General features: G+C 39.8%; 1 protein-coding gene across 2 annotated transcripts in view; it reads right to left on the minus strand.

The window, feature by feature from the left end:
• The window catches only part of c9orf72 (C9orf72-SMCR8 complex subunit), a 28,210-nt gene extending 6,467 nt beyond the window's left edge, over positions 1–21,743 (minus strand). Inside the window, exons 1-8 of one of the 2 annotated variants that reach the window (XM_085257180.1) lie at positions 21,272–21,743; positions 5,184–5,664; positions 4,785–4,880; positions 4,190–4,254; positions 3,554–3,626; positions 2,042–2,158; positions 682–917; positions 343–400 (exon numbers count right to left, since the gene is read on the minus strand). In XM_085257180.1, coding sequence (XP_085113306.1) covers positions 343–400; positions 682–917; positions 2,042–2,158; positions 3,554–3,626; positions 4,190–4,254; positions 4,785–4,880; positions 5,184–5,630 — 1,092 coding nt within the window. In that variant the 5' untranslated portion in view covers positions 5,631–5,664; positions 21,272–21,743. Of the gene's footprint in view, positions 1–342; positions 401–681; positions 918–2,041; positions 2,159–3,553; positions 3,627–4,189; positions 4,255–4,784; positions 4,881–5,183; positions 5,665–6,418; positions 6,605–21,271 lie in introns of those variants that run through there. The other variant, XM_085257179.1, reaches the window with a different exon arrangement.
• Positions 21,744–25,276: the final 3,533 nt, after the last annotated feature.

Here is a 25,276-nt window from a genome sequence, read left to right on the forward strand (position 1 = left end):
CTGCAAAAACGTGATTTATTTAAGCAATTACAGGAAAGATTTTGCAGACTGGCTCATATAACAATCAGTCACAAATGAGTTCATCTTAGGAAAGATAAAGCACGGAGCAATGTATACGGTCACCGAAAATCATTTCATACCACAGGAGCCTTTTCTTATTTGATCATTATTTCTATTTTATTTTAAATGACAGCAAAGAGAGGACTGCTTTTCTGCATTTAATTATGACATTACTAATGGGGCTACTATATCAATATGTCACGAAGACAGACATCTTTAATATCTTCATCTTAAAGCAGTTTATATATAATGAGAGATGATTTTTTTTTGTTAGATTCTTACCTCAATTATAAATGACTTGACCAAAGCGTCTTTATGCATGACGTCTTGAAATATATTCCTAAGAAAAAGAGCACAGAGGTTATCGCATTAGTGCTTTTCATTTTAGAGGTTTTTAAGTATAGTGTAAGGAAGCTTCAACTTAAATGTTACATGCTTGTTTTCACACAAGCCCTGAACATTTATAGTTGTCACCAAAAGGAGCATGTAAGAATGCAAATCTGTGACGCAATGGTAGTGGGAATTAAACTGTCTTTATATTACAGAGCTGGCAGGTTCAGGCTTATATGATGCCTAACTGAGTACGTCTGTAAAAACACAACATATATGAGTATCACTTACAGGTCAGGTGTAAAGGTTTCGTCAGTATGAATGACTGTATCTGGAGGAATGTCATCCTCGCTATCCGTCTTCCAGAGCGCGCTTAGCTCAGAACGCATGTAGCGCCGCTGGTTGTATGTGTGTTCATGGCACGGCGGCATCTGTTTCACTGTGTTGATGTCCACGTCGATGTGTGTGGTCGGGTAGGGCGAGTAGAGTACCTGGCGGAAGGGCAGAACAAAGCTGCCGGTCGAGTCCTAAGAGCGGAAAAAAGGTGAAAGAGTTGCTCCTGTTTGCACCTGTGAGCACAAAAGCTAAACTCGGTGCTTGCAAAAAATTTTATATTAGAAATTCTGATGCACATAAAAGTAAAATGCAAAACATTGGTAAAGAACAATCATATCCATAGATACAACATGCAGATTAGCTTTAATACATAATTTAACTTTTAGAAACACAGAAGCTTTAGTCGTTTTTCTCTCGGTCAGTTTCAGTAATGTATAAGATGCAGATTTTGCATTTGCTCTACAATATACATTAGCAACCCTCCATGACTTTATGACTATGATGGTTTTTGTATTTTTTTAAACTTTCTGTACATTAAAAAATGAGCACAAAACGGCTTTAAAATGTGTCTGGCGCCTTTAACTTTAATCTTTTCCATGGACTATCATAAAAGCAGATTTATTATACTCATTTCCAAGTCCTTATTTTTATTTTTGGACTTGAATAGCTCTGCACAATTCACATTTCAAAATAATCCTCATTAATCTTATGCTAAGACTTTCTGCAGTCCCTCAGTTCATCCTCTGTCAGAAACAAACCATCGTAGCGCTTCTTTAATCGTCTTCCTTCTTTTAAAGCCAGCTTTTTCTGATTGACACAAAACAACAAATTGAAACAGCAGGTAGGTGGTACACCTGATATACCTGAGATTACCATATTTGGAATTGTCACTGACGTATAGATCCAAGAGCAGAGAAAAAGTAAAAAAAAAAATGAATGTTTAGAGTCTAAAACTTTAATTTTATAGCTTACAGAGAAGCTGAACCATTTCAATTATAAATGAAATATTTAAGTAAAGGCTTCTTTTTGAATATGTTCTTTCATAACCTAAAATTGTGTCTGTCACAATTATGACCAAATATGTAGCTTCTCCATGTTTTCCTTTGCATGGTCACACTGGTTGTATGTTTCAAAGCAGATGAATCTCATGCAGTGTAAAGGGAAAGTCTTATTGAATTACGTCCCTGATATGAAAAAGAAATTAGGTCAGAGCAACAAACAAGGGCGACATCAAATCAGCAGACAAAACAAAACAATAGCCAGATCCTAATTCTAACCACAGTGTACTGTATAATGAGAAAGAGCTGGTGGCTACCTTGAGCAGACCCTGAACAAACAGGCCAGTGTCATACTTGAAGGAGTCGTCGGCCCTGCAGAGGCGAGAGCACTTCCTCTCAGCCGGAGTGAGAAAGAGGCAGAGAGTCCGCACAATCTGTAAAAGACGGTCAGATTTATCAACCCACAGTCTGACTTTCTAACTAATGAGGCCTGAAGATAACCGGGTCTGATTATTTACTGAAGAATTTATGCAACAAAAGCTTTATCTTTAATTAATTGGTGTTCAGTTTGGGCCTCGAGACAAGAAACCTACAAATTAATGCATTGCGTGCTTTTGATATTCACTGGGAAAAACTGGAGCTGCTATATTTGTGCACCACTAATCTTTCTTTAAATCAGATACCTGGAGATTTAAAGTGGTTTTTCAAACACACTGTATGGAGAAAGTTTTCATACTTTAAGTTTTTCACACTTTGTTTCACTTTTGAATCAATTCACTTAAAAAAAAAAAAAAAAAAAAAAAGACTCTTCTTCTTGCCAGAATTGTTCAAGCTCACCTAGGTTGGATGATGAGTGCACAGCCATTTTCAGCACTCCCAAGAGATGCTTTTATGCTGCAGGTCAGTTTTGAAATGTAAACCTCTGCTACAGCCTGAGGGGAACTCTGGATCAGGTTTCTCTGAATTTGTCTGCCTGTGTCTTTCCTCTATCCCAACTATTCTCAACGTCCATATTTATAGAGAAACCATCCACACAATAAGACGCTCCTACCACATTTGACAATAATAATGAGGTGACGCTCAGCATCTGCACAGTTTAGTCTTCATTTCATTAAACTAGATGATTTTGTTTCTTATGGTCTCAGAATCAAGTAGTAGCTGAGCGCTACCTTCATAATGGTTTTCATTTAGTAAAGCTCTCTCTTCTCAACAAAGCACAGCCAGATCTCAGTTACAGAGATAATTAGTTTCTCGGTTACCTTCTGTTCTTTATAGTCGAGTTTGGCTCAGTGGCCAGATTTGAGAAGACTGTCATGGTCACAAACCTCTACCAATGATAACAAAAGAATGATAGAAGCGAAAGCGCACTCGGTTCCTTTTAATGTTGCAGAAACAGCCTTGTACCCCCTGAAATCTCTAAGTTGATACAATGCTTTCTCACACATCATCTTGACCTCTCTAGATAACTGCGAGCCTCCCTACTTGACTCCAATTGAGCTGTAAAAGCATCTCAAGGACGACTGATAGATTTTAGGCGTCACACCGCAATAACAGTTTTTGAAGTGTTTTGCAGAGACTGACGAGGGGAAAAAATAAAACGCAGGCTCATTTTCAGATGAGTATGAAACACAGGAAGATGAGGAAAACTTGAAAGAGTCTGAAAAGAGCAGACTTGAAGCAGTAACCCGACTGAAAATCAAAATACTGATGTGAAACTAAAAGAAGTGCAAGAGGGGCTCATTAACAAACAAACATAACAACAAGCTTCAAAACATTTAAAATTATGTAGATGCTGCGTCTGTGTGGAGCCACTAATCCAGCACATTTACCTTGTTTATTTTCTCCGGGTTGCTTCCAACCACGATTGAACAGCCACACGTCTGCAGATGAGAGCTGATGGCCCTGAAACACAGAGACAACATCATGCAGATTAGCACCAATTAGCTTCATTAGAATTCTTCTGATTAGAAACGAAAAGTTTTTAGGAATAACAACTGAGACTAAGGAACGGCATCCCTCCCCGCTAAAAATATGAGGCCTTAAACCTTTTGACTCATCGACTTCGGCTCACATTCCAGCCTTTTTGAATTGACTTGTTTGATTGCTCATAAAAAAGGATTACTTCTAAACCTGAGATTATTTCAAGTAATACACAGTGAGTGTGTTCTTTCTTAAAGCCTGAGCTATAAATATCAGATCCCAGCAAATAAGTTCCACTTTCCAGATGCTCGTGTCGTCGTCACAGGATACTGAGCTAATCCTGTTCAACTCTGAGCAATTTGGCGCTTCATTGCTAGAATGGACTTTGTAGACTCTCGACACTAAAGAGCGATTAAGCTTTTCGTCCTTTCTCAGGAGATAACTTCAGCTAAGTGAAGAGCCATTACTCATCATTTGAAGGTTGATGGGTGTTAAATGGGCATTGTTCATCATCTGTCTCCATTTGCCTGTACCGGATTGCTTACTTGTGTAGGAAATCCTCGTGGCAGCTGTCCCCGATGTCATCATCATTTAGCACCGTGTCTTTTATCTGCTCAGCAGGAGCGAAACAAATGAGTCATTTTAAAAATTGGCCTACAACAAAGACAAAAGTGCTGACGGGCATATCTGCAAGGCATTGTAATGAAAGTGGAGGGTTAAAAAAAAAAAAAAAGACAGTGAAAGATTCTGGGGAGCTTCTTTGTACTTTTACATTTGCATATTAAAAGGGAGCAAATGTGTTGAATCACACTGGGTGGTAATCTAGGCAGGGAGAGAACCTTGTTTAGTTAAACCTCTTGGAAAAAGAAGTCATTTGAACAAGAAAAACCACAAAAAGACAAACAATTTCCTCATGTTTTGTCAATAAATTTCACTTGCTGGAATTCAAGCTCCTTTCAGTTACTGGCAACATGATATAGGATAAAATACTACTGGCTCTGTCTTGATTTTGTTATTTAAATGTAATTTAATGATGCCAACAATGCCAACCAGTTTTTCTAATGCAAAATGAATGACATCTTTCACTGTCTCTTAGTTACTGTGCAGTTGGTATTAATAGACTGAAAAATTGTTACTTACATCTATATCTTCTTGTACACTATGTGTCTTCATAGAGGTCAGCAGCTCCATGATTGGGACAATTTCTAAGCTCAGCACTGAGATGATATTGTAACCCTAAAATTAACAGAAAAAAAGGTGAGAAAAGAACAAGAAGTATCCAACCTACATAGAAAGACACACAAGGTTAAAAATCTGACCTAATTAACTAAGCAACCCCTCTGTGTTTGGAGGATACAATTTTATTATTCTGGCAATGTTACTGAAATCCCAAATGGGTACAACAAATGTGACAGATAAGTTAATACTCCTTTAAATGTAATAATTAAAGCTGAAAGGCAGGTTTTATGAGTATAAAGAATAATAATTTGCCTATTCTTCAGTGCACACTAAGGCCAAATGCCTGTAAGTCAAGGCTACCTTCTGCATCCAAATGCGTCCCTTGCGGATAACGTGCTTCAGCCTCTCCACACAGATGGTGTGCAGGGGGAGGTAGAAGGACAGCTCTGTTTGAGGCAGAATAATGGACAAGGCACATGTGTTCTTGTCCCCCTTGAGCTCGCCATCAAAGATGAGAGACACGATGATGACGCCCTTTTCTGCCAGCACAAAGAACTTCACGTCCACGGCACCGCACTCTGCGCTACGCAGAATCTCTCCATTGAGTGTGTGATTAGCCAAAAATGTTACTTCTCCATCGCTGAGGAACATCAACTGGTCACCCTTTGGTACCCAGATGTGGCGCACCCGTGGTCCCAGAATATTGTCCCAGTAGGCAAAGGTGGCAGCCAGGAGCGGGCATTCTCCCTCTACCGCTACTTCAGACTTTGCCACAGCAGGTGATTGAGGTGGACAGCCGGAAGACATTGGGACAGGTCTTCAAGGATCACTTATAATTAACCTGAAACATAGAAACCCCTTTGTTTATGTTACAAGTACAGGACAAAAAAAAAAGTGTGAGTGGAAATGAAACTGATTTGTTTGCACTTCACAGACCAGCCCCAAAGCAACTTCTGCTTCTCTGACCAATGTCGAAAGTAAAAAGATGTTTTCTACAGGCATTCATGAAAACAGTAAAAAGAAGGGGTCATTTCATATTCAGATTTCTGGCAGACTACACACACGTTACAAGCTCACTCAAAAAAAGCCTCTGAGACTTCCTGGTCTTCTGTGAAGTTCGGATTGTACAGCTTGCACTTGGATTTAATTTCAGAGAAAACATTCGTTCTCATCATTTCCATCCCCCACTGATTACAGGTCAGGTGAAATATAGCCAACTTATCCCACCAAATAAAGAATTATATTGATTACAGGCACGCCGAATTTACAAGAAATGTCAGCTTATTCGAGGCTTGAGGTTATTACTTTGCCAGATAGTTGTACATTTCAACAGCAATCAAATTTACATTTAAATTAAAAGCTTTTAAAACAGAGTTTGGCGTCTAATAGTTACAGCAATTTAAAAAGAACGTAAACAACCTTATACTTCAGACGCACAGATTGTAATCTCCACGTAAATTTTGACTGGAAGTTAATATGTGTAACTTTAAGAATAAGAGCGTAAGAAACGAAATGCAGGTAGTGTTTATTCGATTATAGGCTAACTAAAGCTAACCCGCTAACTAGCGTGAGCCAACGACATCAATACAACTTACTTTTTCGGTGTTTTGGATGTTGAAAACGCCACACCACAGCGGTTCCAGAAGATAGACGTTCAGTGTTAATGAAAAGTCATTGCATTTTTGCCTGTTGGTGCCATAGCTTACATTAACTACGATTAGCCAGTTGCAGCTTGGCTGCAATTTTGTTATGATCGTTAGCACACTTCCTACTACGTCAGGCTTACGTCATTGGTAGGGGTAAACGACGACCTCTAGCGACCGGTACATGGCAGTTTACAGCGAGTCAATGATGTCATTTTTATTCCAGGCTGCTACCTTCAGAAAATGAGTTATTTTAATTCATTTACATGGAGCCTGGTCATACAAATGGATGTAGCTGCGGGCCCCACACATTGTGTTTGCCTTTTAATTTCATCCTCCAAGGCTAATGCTGACTATAAATAATGGTTACTGACTCCTTCTTTTCTCCCTTTCATTATACATGTGTGAACTGCACAATATCTTCTAGCTGCAGAACCCCACAAGCTGAACTGGCGATGTTAACATTGCTGTATTATTTATTTTAAACATCCTCATTCTTTGTTTGCTTTCAGAGCAGGCTAAAAAATCTGAGGTTCTCTTCTTCAAACAACCAGAGACCAGTTTTCCAGTTAACCCCTCCCTATCACAGGAATCTGTTTGAATGCTGTACAACCAAGATACCTTCACACTTAATCCTTGTCTGTAAGCACACAAATTTACAATATTATTCCAAATGGTCTTTGCACGACTCTAATGGGACAACTGATGCTGGCTCTAAATGGCTCTTAGGATACTGAATTGCTCCTGAAAACAGTCAGCACTAATTACAATTCCAACTAAGGATTAAAATGCTATGGCCGTATCACCATCTAACCATATGCATTCCTCTATCTTACTTGGGCTAGTAATAGTTTTCATACTCTGTGTCCACCTCAGTCAGACTATTTTCAGTTGCTTGTGTGGCCTCTTGTTTTCTGTTGCAATTCAGGAGTGCAAATCTCAGAGGGTACACTAGTAATAGGCAAACTACAAATAGTAAGCAGCTGTCTTCATCCAAGCCTAATCCTATAATAAACCTCCCTTACATTATACTGTAGTGTCCCAATGCACAGTGAAAACCCGAAAGTAAACAGTCTGATAAATTTTAAGTCACAACAGATCGATAGAGGAGTGGATCTCAAGTGTTTTACCTCATAACCATTGGCCTCTCTAATTGCTCTAGTTCGTCTATCGAGCTTTTCTGCACTGGCTTGCACCTTTCAAAGTCAAGCTGTTCCCTTGACTTAGTCATTATAGTCCAATAATTGTGAGGTTACAGTGAAAAGAAGAAGAGTTTAGGTTGTAACATCAAACATGAAAATCCTTGCTGCAATCCAAACACCCCTCTCTAAACATCTGAACAGTGTTAAGCTCAATTAACACTGTTCATTTTTTAAATGTCTTAGAAGTCAGTGGAACTACACAGATCAATTGTCTTCAAGCTGTCATTTTCCTTGTTCTTTCTGAATAAAACGAATACCTTGTGGTCACAAAACAAGGCTATTACAGCAGCATTTGGAGAAAGCAGCTACAGTTTTTGGCCATTTTGGTGTCCTATTATTTTCCACTACATAGAATTTTAATAAACATTAGGTAAAACTAAAAACACACTTTATTTTATTGCTGATGAAAGTCAACAGAATTGTTTGCAGCCATGTTTCTGTTACAATTTATCTGATTTTGCCAGAGTTAAGACCCACCGTCGTGACTGTATTACCCTCTAGCTGGAATAAATTTGCATAGCATATATGCAAACTGGCCCTAATAATATTGAATATTATTTCAGTGAAGTCAGTTTCTTTCTGTTGTGGCCCGTCACAGCATTTCTCTCTGTGTGCAGTAAGCCTATTGCTGAGAGTCCCTTTTTCTATGGAGCTCAGCAACAGCGGACTTGGACAATGTGTGGACAGTCAGCCAAACAGTCAGCTTAAAAAAAAAAAGAAAAAAGTTGGCTCCAGCTGAAGTTTTCAAGGTCACTGACCATCAACAGCCTTTCCAAATTGTGTCCCCCCTGGCTGCTATACTGATGAGATTTCAGTCTGTGAAAAGCATTGCAGCAACAGCTCCTGTCTAAGTCTGAGCAACAGTCCCCTCTTTTCATTTTTCACAGACAAAATTCTCAATGATTATTAGCTGTACATGTGTAGTTTTCATTTTAATATTGATACAAAATCTTTTTTTGTCCATAAATGAAACTAGTGTTATCAGAACATCTTCTGTTGTGATGATGAACCTGTGAGGTTAAGAGCCGCCTTCATTTTTGACCCTAATTATGCCTAATTAAAAGGATGCTAATGCACTGTACTTCAGCACCGTGCTTTACATAGAAGAGCCTCAGGATCTTCTCCCTTCATGTTATAATTCTTTTAATCTTCAAACTATGTGAAGGTTCTTGGGGAAATGTTTGGCTTTTTATGTCTCCCACAAAAGCCTTTCTTATTACCACTTGCCAGCCACCTTCTGTGATGATGGTACATATTAGATTGAGCTTTTTATGTGTTTTCTGATTGTAGCCCTTGCAGTGATGCAAACAGGCACTCTAACTACCCAAAAATATTACTTTGCTACTTGCAGGTTTTCTTACACCAGGATCAAGGTTTGGAAAATCGTGTTTGTCGCCCACATTGCTCCTCTAGGAGGTGTTACATCCCAGCTGCTTCAGATTCAGCATTGATTTCACATTTGATCCTCATTACACTAAGTGTGCAGATGTAAGACAATAACTCTCTGCCTACGATATTTTGTAAAGAAACTAGATTACCATTAATGTTAAAATTTGTCCTTCTGTCTAAGCATTGATCTGGTTATATGTCAGCTGAGTTTTAAAGGAAAACCTTCAATAGAGTTAGAAAATTAATTGGTTTCCTGAGCAGAATTAGCTGAGAAGATTTAATACCAATCTATTACACTTGTAACAGACATTAGCATAGCATTGGATCGCTGAAATATGCCGAACCTGCCCAATAGTTTAAAAAAACATGTTACTTTTGGTGTTAACTTTGTAAAAAGAGAAAGAGATGTAAAAATTACACATTTAATTATTATCTGATCAGATGACTGATGTTTTCCAGAGAAATTAAAACATTCAGTTATTTATGTGAAGGCTAATGCTAACAAAAATGAGACTAAAGCTGATGTTTGGCAAATTTTTTTTATATATCCATAAAATAAAAAGCATATAGCCTGCACTTCTAATAGTGTATTATTACTATACAATTAAATAAGGTTAGGATACTTTGTATCAATATTTTGAGTATAAATTCAGAAGAATCACATGGTAATGGTTGGGAAATCGCAGGCTGTATACCGTGCTGCCTTACATTCATTCTTTTCCACATATCCAGTAGACATATAAATATTATCCTGCAGTTAATACTGTATCCACAGCATTCTATTGTTTCCAGTTGTATACCTACTGAACAGCCACTTTGTTCGGTCTCATGCAAGGGCTTAACCAATCTTATATGTCTATGAAAACAGCATTTTACCATCTTCCTCAGTTTTTCTGCTCTTGCAAGAACTAGCGCTTTGTCAGTGTAGACTGTGTTGTCTTTTGACAGTAGAAAGGCTTTATTTGAAGTTTTACACGCCTCCTCTTTCATCTTAGCTCATCACTCAACTTGGCGAGCAGACTTTTTAGGCAGTAGCGCTGTCGTCTTCAGCTGTCATTTGATCCGTATGTGCCCTAATGAGTAAGAGGCAAATGCGTCTGTGATGCCTTTCCCCTCCATCACACCTCAGTTTAACGAGTGTGAAAAAAAAAAATCACCAGTCAATTATCTAAATGTGTCGTAATAAACTCACAACATGGACCACTCTATTTCACAGTTTCACACATTATTAGCAGCAAAGTTGTTTATCCAACCGTTCAAAATGCTCTGACCCTTGTGCTGATGATAGTGTGAGCATCCCACATTTGACCGGGCATTTATTTAAAGATAAAGCGCCACTACATTAATCATTATGAACATAAAGGCAGGTGAAAAAAATGAAGGCAAAACAAACAAGTAAGGTCACTGAAAACCAGTTGAGAGCTACACACCATTTTTCAAATCATATTCCCTCCGTTTGTGTTTCAGCGATGGTGGTGGAAAGCAAAGTCTCTCTAAAATGCTGGCCCAAAATCTACAATTCAACTCAGTTAAAATGTGATCACTGTAAAGGCTGTAGGATGTGAATCACATTGTTTTTGTACTATAGAACTACTCACTGGCACCTCGCACGCTGTGAATGGGGGCATTGTCATCCTGGACGAGATCACTCCCATCAGGAAAGAAATCTGTTAAATGTGATAATGTGATTTGCACTGATGCTTCCCGCCAGGTTCAGACTGCACATTGTCCTGATCTCAAAGACATAGGGCACTGGCTTTGGATTGGGACCAAAAATGGATGTCATGCACAACAGTCGGTCATTTGATATCATAAAGAGTGTAATGGATGAAAATCACTTCATTCTGACAGCAAGACTAGCGTTTTAGATTTTTTCCCCCAAGTTTTTGCAGTGGTTGGATCCCTTTTGTGAGGTGACCCAGTAACTGTGTACAACTGTAGACATGACTATGTATGAATTTAAAATGAGGGACAGTAGACAGACAGTATATATGTGATAGAGACCTCTTCAGTTGCCAGAGTACTCTAGAACCAAGTCTCATCTTAGTAGCCCTCTTGAAATGCCTCCTAGTACGTTTTAAAGGAGTTACATTTTATTTTGCATTTGCATCAATATAAAACAGACACTTTTTTAAGGTACATGTGTTCAAATATCACATCAGTCAATTTATGTGGCAGCAATTTAATGCATGTAGATATGGTCAAAGTATCCTGTTGAAGTTCGAAATGGTGAAAAAAGGTGATTTAAGTGACTTTAAATGTGGCATGGTTATTGGTGCAAAATAGGCTATGGCTGGTCTGAGTATCTGAGAAACTGTTGATCTACTGGGATTTGCCCACAAAGCAACCTCTGGGGTTTACTGAGAATGAAATATCCATTGAGCAGCCGTTGTCTCGAGGGTAAAGCCTTGTTGATGGCAGAGGTCTGAGGAGAATGGCCAGAGTTTTTTGAACTGATAGAAGTGCAACAGTCACTCAAATAACCACCTTACAACCAAGGTTTCCCAAAGAGCATCTTGGAACACACAGCACATCAAGCCTTGAAGCAGATGAGCTACTGCAGCAGAAGACCACAGCGGGAGCCACTGCTGTCAGCTAAGAACAGGAAACCGATGCTACAGTTCACACACGCTTACTAAAATTTGACAGCAAAAGATTGTAAAAATGTTGCCAGCTGTTATGAGTCATGATTTCTGGTGCATCATTCAGATGATATGGTCAGAAATTGTGCAAACAAAATAAAAGCTCTGATCCATCCTGCTTTGTGTCAATAGTTGAGGCTATCCCCGCCCATCCCTTTATGAACACAGTGTGCCCATGTTCTCACGGTCGCTTTCAGCAGGATAATGAATCATATTTAAAAAACCATTAAAAACCAGACCAGTTTCTTGAGCATGACAGAAAGTTCAGATGGTGTCCACAATCACCAGATCTCAAACAGAACACCACTGAGATGTCTTTTTAACTGCAGCCTCCTTTAAAAAGGTCTTGTGAAAACACTAAATAGAGCATTATATTTTCACTCTCATTTTAAATGTAAACAAATGACATCTACTTACTGTCAAGTGAGCCTTAAGGTAAAAGTGTTCATTTTCTAGCCTTGATGGAGGTAATCTAGTCTCTTAATGGCGTCTCAGTAAGTCACTGTTAGGCACAATAAATACCTCATTAATTGAGGACTTACCATAACTGAGGAATGATCAGTTCTAAAGCTCTGAGGTTAGGGGGGTCTGTGGTTGTGTCTGTGTATCTGTGGTTCACTTCATTAGTGTCACTGTTTTTTCTCAGGGAGACGTGATTGAGAGTAGTGACAGCACAGCATCTCTTTTCATTTGACATTAGACAGACAGATGGGCTCCTGTTGCTGTCCGGGCTGGCAGCCTGATGCCGACCGCCAGCATCCATCAGGATCGGTTTAACATCAGCCCTTTCCTCGCTAACCTATATGGCCATGAGAAATGGGCCAAAACTGCCCTCAGAGCAGCCTCTGGGGCCTCCATGAATCCCAGCTTTCCTAATTCTGAAACCCAGCTCTTCTATCTTTCCCTGAGATGTACTGGGTTAAAAAAAAGACGGAAAAAAAATATGTACATATTTAGTGAATGCAGTGTTGTGCACAGTGACATATATCTGATCAGATAACATGAAACACTGACACGAACAGACATTGCAACTATGGGCAGAAGAAGAAAAATAACAGGGATGAATCACACGGGTTTGACCACGAGGATCTGTTATATTTATTAAAGGGTGACCCTGTCAATTCATATTACTTTTCAATTTTTTAAAAAAGAGCAAAGTATGGACAGGCTGCTGGGCTATAATAAGCGCAATCTCTTTGTATGGTTTCAATGCAGGCTCCAGGTTTGAAACAAGACAACAACAACGATCTGTGTTGCGATTCAAAAGAGGGAACTTCAAAGAGACTCATTTTCTCTTGCCCAGCTGCACTGTGGCTCGCTGCCACAGGCCAATCGTTATAATGAGTCTGAAAAAAAAGAAGCATTCTGGAATAGACAGCTAGGCAGACTCGCACTGCAAGCTACTGTACAGTGTCTCAAACTGATCATCAGATGCTATGATGAACAAAACACAGGGGCTTTAAATACTGCCAGTAATAACCGCATTAATAATAGGCTGCTAAATGTCACGTGAACATCAAATTTTTAACAGCTAAAGAAAATGAGCTTGTTTAGACAATGTTTGCAAGTAAAACCTTTTCTGTTCTTTCTTGGTATAACAAGATGTTTGATTTATGAGAAATTAACATAGTGTGAAGATATGAAAAAGCTCCATTGGTGTCTCTTTGGGAAGATTCGCAGCCGTTTATGAGAAACAAAATGACGATGATGTGTTGTAGCTGGAGAGGAAAGGGTGTAGCAATAAATGTGGAATATTATCAAGGAAAATCATTTCAAGAGTCTGGGAAGCTTCACGGGAGTGGACTAAGGCTAGAGTCAGTGCATCAAGAGCCACCATGCAAAGACGTCAACACAAAAGATGCTACAGCTGTTACATTCCTAATATTGAGGCACTGCTGAGCCAGAGAGAACATCGCAAGTCCAAAGTTCTTCTCCAGATTAAAAGTAAATTTTGCATTTTATTAGGAACTCAAGGTCCTGGAGTGTGGAGAGGCACAGAGTCCAAGGTGTTTGAAGTCCAGGGTGAAGTTTCTGCAGTCTGCAGTAATTCGGGATGCCGTGTCATCTGCTGGTGTTACTGGTGCATCAGTGTTTTATCACGTACATCACAACGTCTACCAGGAGATTTTAGAGCACTTTATGCTCCCATCTGCTGAAAGCTTGCCAACACTACTACCAAATAGTTTGAACAACTAATAATGTTACTAGGCTCGATTGGCCAGCCAACCCGCTTGATCTGGACCCCGCAGGGAATTAGGTATTCTCAAGAGGAAGATCAGAACCTCCCAACCCCAAAATACAGATGAGATGAAGGCCACTATCAAATCAATAACCCCCCAGCACTGCTGCAAGATGCCTCCATGGCTGATGCAGTAACTCATGATGAGGGAACCTCAACCAAGCACCGACTGTATAAATAAACATACTTTTCAGAGGTTACAGATTTCTGTGTAATCCCTTTTTTGGTCGAGCTTAGGTAATAATTTGAGACTCTTAATTTGTACTTTCATCAATTATAAGTTATTAGAATCAAAATTAAACAAAAAAGCTTGAGTTATTTGACTAATGTGCAATGCACATACATTTTAAAAAATTTACTATTTGGATTAAATAACAAACATAACTTTTTTTTTTTTTTTAAATGCAGTCGTAAACAGAGGCAGATCTACTGGTGGTATGGGGTTGCACATGCCACCCTAAATTAATCTCTTGCCTCCCCCATCATGACACACAGCTCTCCCCTACTTTTTTTCCTACTTTTTCTGCCTGTCCAGTTTGGATCTTTAGCCATCAGAACTGTTGTCTGAAGGCTAAGAAAGATGCCTAGTGGATTTACTTTACCAAGTGGATCATCATGGAGTTGCCATATTGGCCCATTTATCGACCTTTATTATAATTATGTATTTCTTTTCTTTTCTTTTCTGTTGTTACAGACGGGACAGACATGACTGGGGAATAGGACAGGGAGAAAGAAAGAATGAAAGAAAGAGAGGGAGAGAAAGAAAAATAGAGGGGAGAAGAGATGGTGAGAAAGGGGGGAAGAGGAAAAAAACCCCCAAAACAAAACCCCGGATCACCTGTATGGAGATAAGAAAACAAAACAGAAGAGAAAACAAACAAAAAAGAGCAACAATAAATACAACACCATCACAATAAACTAGCTCCCCAAACATACTCTATATCCCTGGTCCAAGTACCCTCGTCCCCAGAGGGGCAAACCGATGTAACCCTTCTCTCCGGGGTGAAGGCAAGCAGACCGTCCCCTTATCTGTAGTAGCTCTCCCCTACTTTTAACTTTTATAGGTTAAAAGCATCAGCAGTACTGTCTCTGTATTTACTTGGTATTGGCTCACTACCAACATTTACAGTATTGCACCCACTACAAGGGAAGGCAAGAAACAAAAGCAGGAAGTAAAATCTCAATAAGGCTCATTGGAAAACTAACTTTCAGAGTAAAACAGGAAGTCACCAAATGACAAATTAAGATGGTCCAGACAATGAACACAGAAAGCTCATGTATTATAGTATGAAAATAGAGAATAGAGAGACAGCTGAAATCTTTAAACAGACAAATATTGAAAGCAGCTGAACTGTCAGTTAAAAATTAAGTGTAAAAAACAAGAACACTGCTTCTACTAATAATAAAGTAAATGTTAGCATGAATCAAGTATTGGTATTACTGGAAAAACGGAAAAAACGCTGAAGTGATCATGTTATGCTAAATTCAAACAAAAATGAAAAGCACTAGCATATTTACCTAAAATTCAAATGATGAAAGACGATAAAATGTCGACAAAGTCTGGATAATAAATCTGAGCTCAAGGCTTCTGTTAATGTGAAAGCCTTTAAAGAAAATTTGTTCCACTTCAGGTGAATAAAAGTGAATTTCACCAAAGGTTTGCTGAAGTGTAAACGTTGAAAGTTGTTGGAAGTGCAATTTATATAAAAAGTTATGGAGAGGTTTGACAGGCATTCATTTCTGACATCATCTTGCTATGATAAGCTTGATTTCACTCGTGATATTCTGCCAGAACTTCCAAAACATTGAATGAGATCAATACAAAGGCCAGCACCAGAAAAGTATTTAGAAGAACCAAATCAATAAGTGTTTCTCTAAATGGCAACTTCTGAGATGAATTACACGGGCAAGTTCAGGGGGTTAAAATTAAAAGCCTTGAACAGCTTGTGTACCTCTTTGATTTTAAATGCATCACTTCAGGTTTGATTGATTTGCTTCAAAATGTATTCACAGATATTTACTGCGGGGGGAAAGATTTTTATGAATCTTATCTTTGCTGCACTTTTGTCTGGCATAAAGACACCTCCCTCTTCTCCATGTTTGTGCTGGGATTTCATGCCTCGCATGTGCTCATTAAGCTTTATTTGTCATGCCGCGAGCTGTGAGCCCTTTAAACACCTGCCCCTTGCTCTACCATTTTGCTGTGATCACACAATTTGTGATTGGACAGGCTCAGTTACAAACATGCATTTGCGTAGGAGTTGACCGACTGCTGCTTACATGCTTATTCTGTCTCACTGGGTGGTGGGATGATGCATGATGTGAAGGGCATGTACAGTGGGGCAAAAAAGTGTTTAGTCAGCCACTGATTGTGCAAGTTCCCCCACTTAAAATGATGACAGAGGTCAGTAATTTGCACCAGAGGTACACTTCAACTGTGAGAGACAGAATGTGAAAAAAAAATCCATGAATTCACATGGTAGGATTTGTAAAGAATTTATTCGTAAATCAGGGTGGAAAATAAGTATTTGGTCACCTCAAACAAGGAAAATCTCTGGCTCTCACAGACCTGTAACGTCTTCTGTAAGAAGCTTTTCTGTCTCCCACTCGTTACCTGTATGAATGGCACCTGTTTGAACTCATCATCTGTATAAAAGACACCTGTCCACAGCCTCAAACAGTCAGACTCCAAACTCCGCCATGGCCAAGACCAAAGAGCTTTTGAAGGACACCAGGAAAAGTATTGTAGACCTGCACCAGACTGGGAAGAGTGAATCTACAATAGGCAAGCAGCTTGGTGTGAAAAAATCAACTGGTGAATGACCTGCAGAGAGCTGGGACCAAAGTAACAAAGGTCACCATCAGTAACACACTACAACGGCAGGGAATCAAATCCCGCAGTGCCAGACGTGTTCCGCTGCTGAAGCCAGTGCATGTCCAGGCCCGTCTGAAGCTTGCCAGAGAGCACATGGATGATACAGCAGAGGATTGGGAGAATGTCATGTGGTCAGATGAAACCAAAGTAGAACTTTTTGGTATAAACTCAACTCGTCGTGTTTGGAGGAAGAAGAATACTGAGTTGCATCCCAAGAACACCATACCTACTGTGAAGCATGGGGGTGGAAACATCATGCTATGGGGCTGTTTTTCTGCCAAGGGGACAGGACGACTGATCCGTGTTAAGGACAGAATGAATGGGGCCATGTATCGTGAGATTTTGAGCCAAAACCTCCTTCCATCAGTGAGAACTTTGAAGATGAAACGAGGCTGGGTCTTCCAACATGACAATGATCCAAAACACACCGCCCGGGCAACAAAGGAGTGGCTCCGTAAGAAGCATTTGAAAGTCCTGGAGTGGCCTAGCCAGTCTCCAGACCTCAACCCCATAGAAAATCTGTGGCGGGAGTTGAAAGTCCGTGTTGCTCGGCGACAGCCCCAAAACATCACTGCTCTCGAGAAGATCTGCATGGAGGAATGGGCCAAAATACCAGCTACTGTGTGTGCAAACCTGGTAAAGACCTATAGTAAACGTTTGACCTCTGTTATTGCCAACAAAGGTTATGTTACAAAGTATTGAGTTGTATTTTTGTTATTGACCAAATACTTATTTTCCACCCTGATTTACGAATAAATTCTTTACAAATCCTACCATGTGGATTCATGGATTTTTTTTTTTTCACATTCTGTCTCTCACAGTTGAAGTGTACCTCTGGTGCAAATTACTGACCTCTGTCATCATTTTAGGTGGGGGAACTTGCACAATCGGTGGCTGACTAAATACTTTTTTGCCCCACTGTATGTGCCTCTTTAAGCAGATTTTGAAGCTCTCTTCTCTGACCGTTAATCTCCAACCCAGCAGCAGCCAATAGGAAACTGGAAATGAACCTTCTTCTTGTGGCTAGTTCCTTTAGGGTTTGCCACAGTGGATCATCTGCCTCCATCTCATCCTGTTCTTCTGCATGTCCTCCTTGATTACATCCATGAACCTCCTCTGTGGTCTTCCTCTTTTCCTTCAGTTGGCAGCCATTGAGCACTCTGTCTCCAAACGGATAAACCTGAGCTGTCCATCTGAAATATTCCTTTCTAATCTTATTAAAACTGGCCATGAATGATTGCAAATTTATAGTACCAAAAATTTAATGGGAAATATTTTGTGTTCTTCAGTACTTTAACCAACTTTCTCTCTTTCATGTTGCTTTTAATATAGCTTCCTGTGACACCCAGAGCTCAGTAACAAAGCACTGTTTCCCAGTTCAACACGTCTATACTTGAAAATCTATTTTAGCTGCACCCTTCCTGAATATACTGCTTCTCCTTGCACCCCGCTGGTTTTCAAGGGTGTTTGTCCCATGCAGATTTTCTGGGGTCAAGACCAAAGTTTCCCCAATGGCTTTGAACTTGTTCCCAATTCCCTCTAAGTGGCAGTGGCACTTGGAGTTGCTTTTCTCAGAAAGAATACCTCAGCAGTAGAGCATAAACAGAACTGACAACAATAGCAGCATTCGACTGTTGTGTATAATGCACTAGGTAGACACAGAATTGCGTATCTTTTGGATAATTATACATCCCCTACTTCACTTTCAATTTGTGTCCAATCCCAACACAAAAAGAGTTGCTTCCTTTTTATATGTTTGTTTGCCATTTTCTTTAAAGTTTAGCTTTCAGGTAGAACAGACAAAGTTTTTGGTTCGATCCCCAGGTGCTCCAGACGAAGTCTCCCTGTGCAAGATAAGAAGTGCCCTTGATGTGTCACCAGTGTGTGATCATAAATGTGCTGTGGCAACAAAAATGCCCTTCACCACTTCATCATCAGTTATTTGTTATTAAATCTGTAATCTAAGGCATTCATCAACTTCTTTTTTAGAGCCAGGAGCCACCCATATTTGGATGAGGGTGGAGTATGAAGCCAGCCCCCATGATTAGTAAAGTCCCTTCCCCGACTGCTTGGGTCACACTGACACTTGGTAAAGTAGCACACAAGGCAGATTGTTTGAACATCTGAGTGCATGACAAGCCGCATTATTTGTTAGATCATTGCATTAAACATACTTTACCACCACAAACGCAGTTGAGAGCTTCTCTTCTGTGGCCTGGATTAGCAAAGGTGAAGCTTAGCAATAGCAAATCAGCTATTGAGGCATTTCTGCTGTCAAGTTGGGGTGAATGAGGATAGAACCTACATCAGATTCTGGTCACAAAAGGCTAGGAGAGTGGTTAATAACTACCAAGAACTGGGGGAAAAATAGTAGCCTTGGTAAAAATGGGTCACAAAAAGTGTGCAACACCAAAAACCTTGCAGTTGTTTTGGTCATGATAGCAGATAGCCAGAGGCACCTGTGGTTTGCATGCAATCACAGCAATCTACTAGCAAGAAAGGAATCGCAAAAATGGTTTTAGTGCAGCACCCTGTGCCAAGCTTGCTGTGTCACACAGGTGCGTGAAAAGCAGGGTGGAGACCTCAAACATGCTCCGCCTCTCAAAAATAAAAACACACCCACCCACCAAGACACACACATACACAAACCAATACAGAGGGGAGGAAAGAAAGAGACTCTGAGCAGCCGAACAACTACCAACTGGTTAGGAAATACAGATTTTTCCTCAAACCAATTCAATTCAATTCAGTTTAAACTGCCAGGTAAAGTAAACCCTACAGTAATAAAGCCAAAACGCCAATGGTCACATGACCTCATATGAGCAAGCACTTGGCTACAGTGGGAAGAAAAAATCCCTTCTAAAAGGAAGAATCCTCCGGCAGAATATCTCTGTCTCTATCTATACAGATTTATTCAGTTTATTTCATTCCGCAATAAATCTCAGACTAATTTAAATCACAACCTCTTTAATCCTACTTGTGTTTATACAAGTGTTTTAGCTCTCAAACCGATTCGTGCGTTATGTGTTTTTAATTTTTATTTTGTAATTTTTTAGGGTTTTGTTCATCCCCTGTTGCTTCTATCACCATTGTGCCTGCAGACACTAGTGTCAGCTCTGCTCTTCTTCAGATTTAAATTCCTCCAGACATCCTTCCTATACACTGCTCAGACATTAAGGGACTCCAGTGGCGGCTGGCCCATAGGGGGCGCTCGGGCTCCGCCCCCCCAAATGTGGAGGAGTAAAAATATATATTTTTAAAAAATTCATCAATGATAGTTTTACTATGTGTGTGCCCATATACAGCCAGGCGTATTTTAACATTTTCACCAGCTGACTCATTAAAGTTCAACCAACAAACGGTGTTTTTCTTCTTCTGGGGCGCTCGTCAAAGCGCCCTTGATATGCAGCGAAATAGCCTATCATTAAATGGTTGCCAGGGGAAAATAATAAATATTTGACCTATCAGCGTCGCTGAATTAAATGGTTTGGGGGCGCTTAAAATTGCGCCCCTGCAGAAAACGCGCGAAGATTTGCTGTTCTAGAATTTTACCTCAGTCAGTAGCCTAAGTGAGCTATAAGGTCAGAGAGAGACGATGGCAGCGGTATTGTTAACGGTTGAGGCACAGCCTCCCCCAAATTCGGTTAGATCGCTTCTAACCTACCCTTTTGCCAGAAGGACAATGGCAGAAAAACTGCAAGTTAAAGAGTTGGGACCTGACAAGCCCGAAATTCAACTAACCCAGGCAACGAAGGAGAAGTCAAAAGCATACAACAGGACTTTTTGTCGGAGTTGGTTCCAGCGCAAGTCGTGGCTGACAGGCTGTGGAACAGCTAATGCACTTTTTTGTTTCCCGTGCATACTGTTCAAAAGTGACAAGTGTGATTTGACGTGGACACAATCTGGACAAACCGACTTAAAGCACCTCTCCGAACGAATCAAGAAACATGAAAGCTCACGAGTTCATATGGACAACAGTGTAAAGCTAGCTGTGCTAGGGAAAACTAGCATAGCGGCGCAGCTAGATGATGGACATCGGATTGCTTTAAGAAGGCACAACGAAGAGGTAGATAAAAACCGTCATATTTTATCTAAAATCATCGATTGTATTAAGTTTTGTGGTGCTTTTGAGCTAGCAATGCGGGGACGCATTTAGCCCACCCCCCCAATCAGTTTACAGTTGTTGTTTTCAATAGTTATTTTTCATTCATTCAAAAAAAAAAAAAAAAATCTGTTCATGTTCATTTTTACAAATCTATACAAATGGCCAGAATATGGTTGTTCATTTTAAATTTAAATTAAAATTGTGTTGTTTGATGTACTCATTAACCCTTTACAGCCGATCGGAGCGGGCACGCTCTGTTTTGCGTAACTATTTTTAAATCCCGGTAGCTCTGCAACCAAGTAAGCTAGCGCAATAATTTTTTTTGCATATGAAACTGGAGGAGTTGTACTTACATCTTATGCCATCAGCTTGTCCTCGGTCACAGTTTCCTTCCACATATAGCTTTGCAAAAACTGCATAAAAATCACTTGCAGCAACAAAAACATGATATTCCAGAAACACGCTTCGCCGATCCATCAGCTGTTTGTAACACTTCCTACGTCCATCAGCGCGAACTATCACATGACCGCATGACCTGCCCGAAACCGGAAGTGACGTCATTTTGCGGAAATGTAGTTTTTTACGATCGAGGCCTTATGAGCTTGTGTTTTACTTGTTATGTGTTTTAAAAAGTTATGTTTGACTTTATGACTTTCTGTGTCGTTTCTGGGATGCTTAAGACTCATATTGCACTGCTGGAAATAGTTTATTTTGATGCATATGCTGTTATTTTGCAAATTTGCACTATAATATTTATTTTTGTTTTTCCTGCAGTATATAAAAATTGGTGTATTTCAAAAATAAAACTATGAAGACACTCAAAATAAATTTCCTGTGGTGGGAAACTAGTTTGTGTAACTTTTTTGTATTTACAGTTTTGAGGGATAAGCCTCTTAAATTTCTCTAACTAGAAATATATGTTAAAAAAACAAAAACGATTTTCAATTTTTTTGTAGTTTATTGCACTTTTTTGCAATTTATGTAATTACTATGCACCTAATGCAGACATATTATTAAAGTTTGGGCTATAATGGTTGTATTGATGTATAGCAACTTGAAATGCTCCCAAAAATGGCTCCACAGCATGTAAAAATATAATATAAGCTCTGGCGAACTTGGTTCTATGGTAGGTCTTAAAGGGTTAAATGGGTCATTTTAGTCGATATCATAAAAATTGCCCCCCCTGAGATTTTTTTCAGGAGCCGCCACTGAGGGACTCCCAGTAGATTCCAAACAACTGCGTTTTTTTGGAAGCAAGCCAAGCGGAGACAGCCGTCTGGGTTTCCTGTGCGTCTTTTATCCCGGATCAAACAATCAGACATGAAACATGCGGGAGCGGTATCTCTTCTGGTTATTGCTCCCTTTCTGGGAAAAAGCTGAACACACTATAATGATTATTCAGACTGTTTCTGCAGACATGCTTGAAGTGACAGTCCGACTCATCTTGCAGCACCTGCTGAGGCAGAGTTGTATATATTTAGGAGCAGGTGATCCTTGTTACCCCGATGCACTGCAGCTTTTTGGCTTATCATTTCATTTAGCAAGCGGGCAATTTTCAAATAGTTACTGCAGCTGTCATATTGTCCATAAATTCCCTGACAGAAAGGAAGCATATTGGACTAACTATCATTGGAGCGTGTGCAGTGTGGTAATGAGCCAAGAGCTGTTTGTGCTGCAAGCTTCCTGCTTTCTCAACTCTGCGGACAAAGAAGTACATATATTTGAGTTTAACTTCAGGTGGGTGAGGGTTTATAACATGTTAGCATTTATAAGCAGAAATCTCTGTCGTCCAATCTATTGATAATTGGATTTACCCCCTCAGGTCCCCTGTCATTCATTCAGTCTAATTAGCTCTCCTGAACCTCTAAGCATGGCTGTGACCTCTTCATCCTGAAGAGGCTGACTTCTGCCTCATCATTTTGACTGCTGGCTGACAACCAGCGCCGACCAGTGTGGATCCTTCCTGGGCAAATACGTGCCCCCGATGTTTGTTGCAGTTTAAAGAGATATATCTCAGGAAAATTAATGACTTATCAGATCTATTGTTAGTATACCAGGAAAAGTCCAGTAACCTGCATGTAGTCCAGATATTTGTGCTTAAACAGATCTGCAATACAAGTGAGTGATGTAAAACTAGCTGCCACTGGCCAGCCCTCCAGAATGCACCCAATTAATTGGTGACTCATTGACAAGCACGCTGCTATGGAAAGACAATTGTGTCTAGTGATTTCAGTTGAACAATGGGCCTATTTAAAGCTGACTGGAAGGCTTGTTGTAAAGGAGAATTAATGTTTGAATTAATCAGCACCTAGCTTTGCTTTTCTTCCTCTGTGATTTAGTGTCAGCGGGAAGAAGCAGGGCACAGAGTCATAACTCACAAATTAATCATTTATAATCATTCGTTTCACTTTCTGGCAAACTGCAGTTAAAAAAAAAATAGTGAACATGCGCTGACAAGATTTGTAAATGTCATGTTTTTGGACCATCCTTTATCTTTTAAAATAAAGTTATGGCTTAGGCTTTACTGCAATACTGCAGTATAAGCCAGCTCGAGCACTCACAGTAGCTGTAACCTGTAGTGTTCACACAGGTTACAAGTGAAGCCCAGAGGATATCTCTAATGTGACTGTAATCCTCCATGGCCTCAGCGCAAATCTCACTGTATGCCTACAGGCACCCAGTGGTGATTTTTATATACACATGTAATATCCTGCAGGGCAGGTGTCCCATTCATAAGCGCCCCTGCCTACTTTTAAACAACTCAGGTGAGAACGTCTTTTAAATGACGTCACACTGAACATTTCCTACCCCCCAGAGCTTTGGGCGACGTATCAATTTAGTCCACTCCCTGGAGGGTTTGACTACTGACGCAATGTGATGTGCTTCTCTTCTGTTATTGCTCTCATCTTTCACAGTGCACCTCTCGCTGACACTTGCCACAAGCTGTGTTTTAATGGGGCAATTCCACCGAGATGAAATGAGTGGTGCTCGACTCTGACCAGAGCGGGGTTAAACGAGAGTAGGCCGGTGCTAAGCGTGATTTCACCATCACTGCAGTTTGAGCGAAAATGCCCTTATCTCAAGCATGAAGCATAATTACATTTTCACAAAAAACGGTGGCACTTGTATCACATTCTTGTTTTTAATTTGAGTTTTGAAAAAAATCTAATCATGGAATAAAAAAAGAATGCAATAATTATTGTGGCTGAGGTTAAAAAGATTGATCATTTTAAGGAAATGTGAGAAAGTGCGCTGGAAACAGACTCGTTAAATAAATCACAATGTGCATGTTCTCGTCACAAATTACAGGAAACAACGTAAAAACCACGTCCATCGCGTATTCTGTTCTTCACGATTTAACTTGACGTCATTTCCTCTAGAATATTTTAACATGTTTATCTCCATGAACAGAAATAATTTAAATGACATTTACTTTTCATGACTTTTTTTGATAAGCAGTGTAAAACGGCAAATTAGTTTGTGCTCTGACATCATGTTAGCAACTGAGAAACTCCAAGCAATAGACGTGTAAAAACATCTGTATTATGGGGATTTACTGGGATAGTTTTTAATAGCTAGCAACTGGCCAGTTGCGATGTTGATCCAGGCCCAACATGATCCAATTACAATGATATAGGAACAACACCACACTGAGACCTCAGCGGAGAGATATATGTGCTCCAGCAGATCCTGGGTCTTTCCGAGTTCTACCTGCCTCCTCCTGGTAGAAAATTCCTGCCTCACATCACACCGGAGGATCCAGGAGGTATCATACTCAGATGCCTGAACCACCTCAAAAGCCTGCTTTTGATTGTGAGGAGCAGTGACTCTACTCTGAACCCCTCTCGAATGCCTAGTCTCACTAGGGTAAGGATGATGTTATATACGCCCATTGCAAGCTTGAAGTAGTCTTTAGGTTTTAGCTATTTTGTAACCAACAAGTTGCAACCGTGAGAGTGTGCAGTAAACCAGATTTCTTAATCAGATCCACCACTCACTTGTAAAGTCAGATTTCAAAATACCAGCATGGTATTTGTCAAAATCATCAAGACAGAGCTTTAAAACATGACTTCATGTACCAGTGTGTGTTGCCATGGCAGCCACATCCATTTTTATATACAGTCTTTGTGTGTAATGTGGTCTAGGACTACAACCTTTGACAAAATAGTATCTGCAAAACAGAAATTCATTAAGATAAACTAAAATTATGGTGAATTACAGGTCATACACAATCAAGCAGCTGCAGTAGTAAACTCTGAAGCGTATTAAGGTAAGCAAATCTTATGAAATTAAGATTAGTTTGTTAGAATATGAATGTGTTATTTGTTCTTTAAAAGGTCACAGAAACAGCATGTGAA

Source organism: Mchenga conophoros, linkage group LG19 (genome assembly GCF_057382185.1).
Source record: "Mchenga conophoros isolate Kocher_MC1m ecotype Shallow Benthic linkage group LG19, M_conophoros_male_GT1.1, whole genome shotgun sequence".
Taxonomy (NCBI): Eukaryota; Metazoa; Chordata; class Actinopteri; order Cichliformes; family Cichlidae; genus Mchenga; species Mchenga conophoros.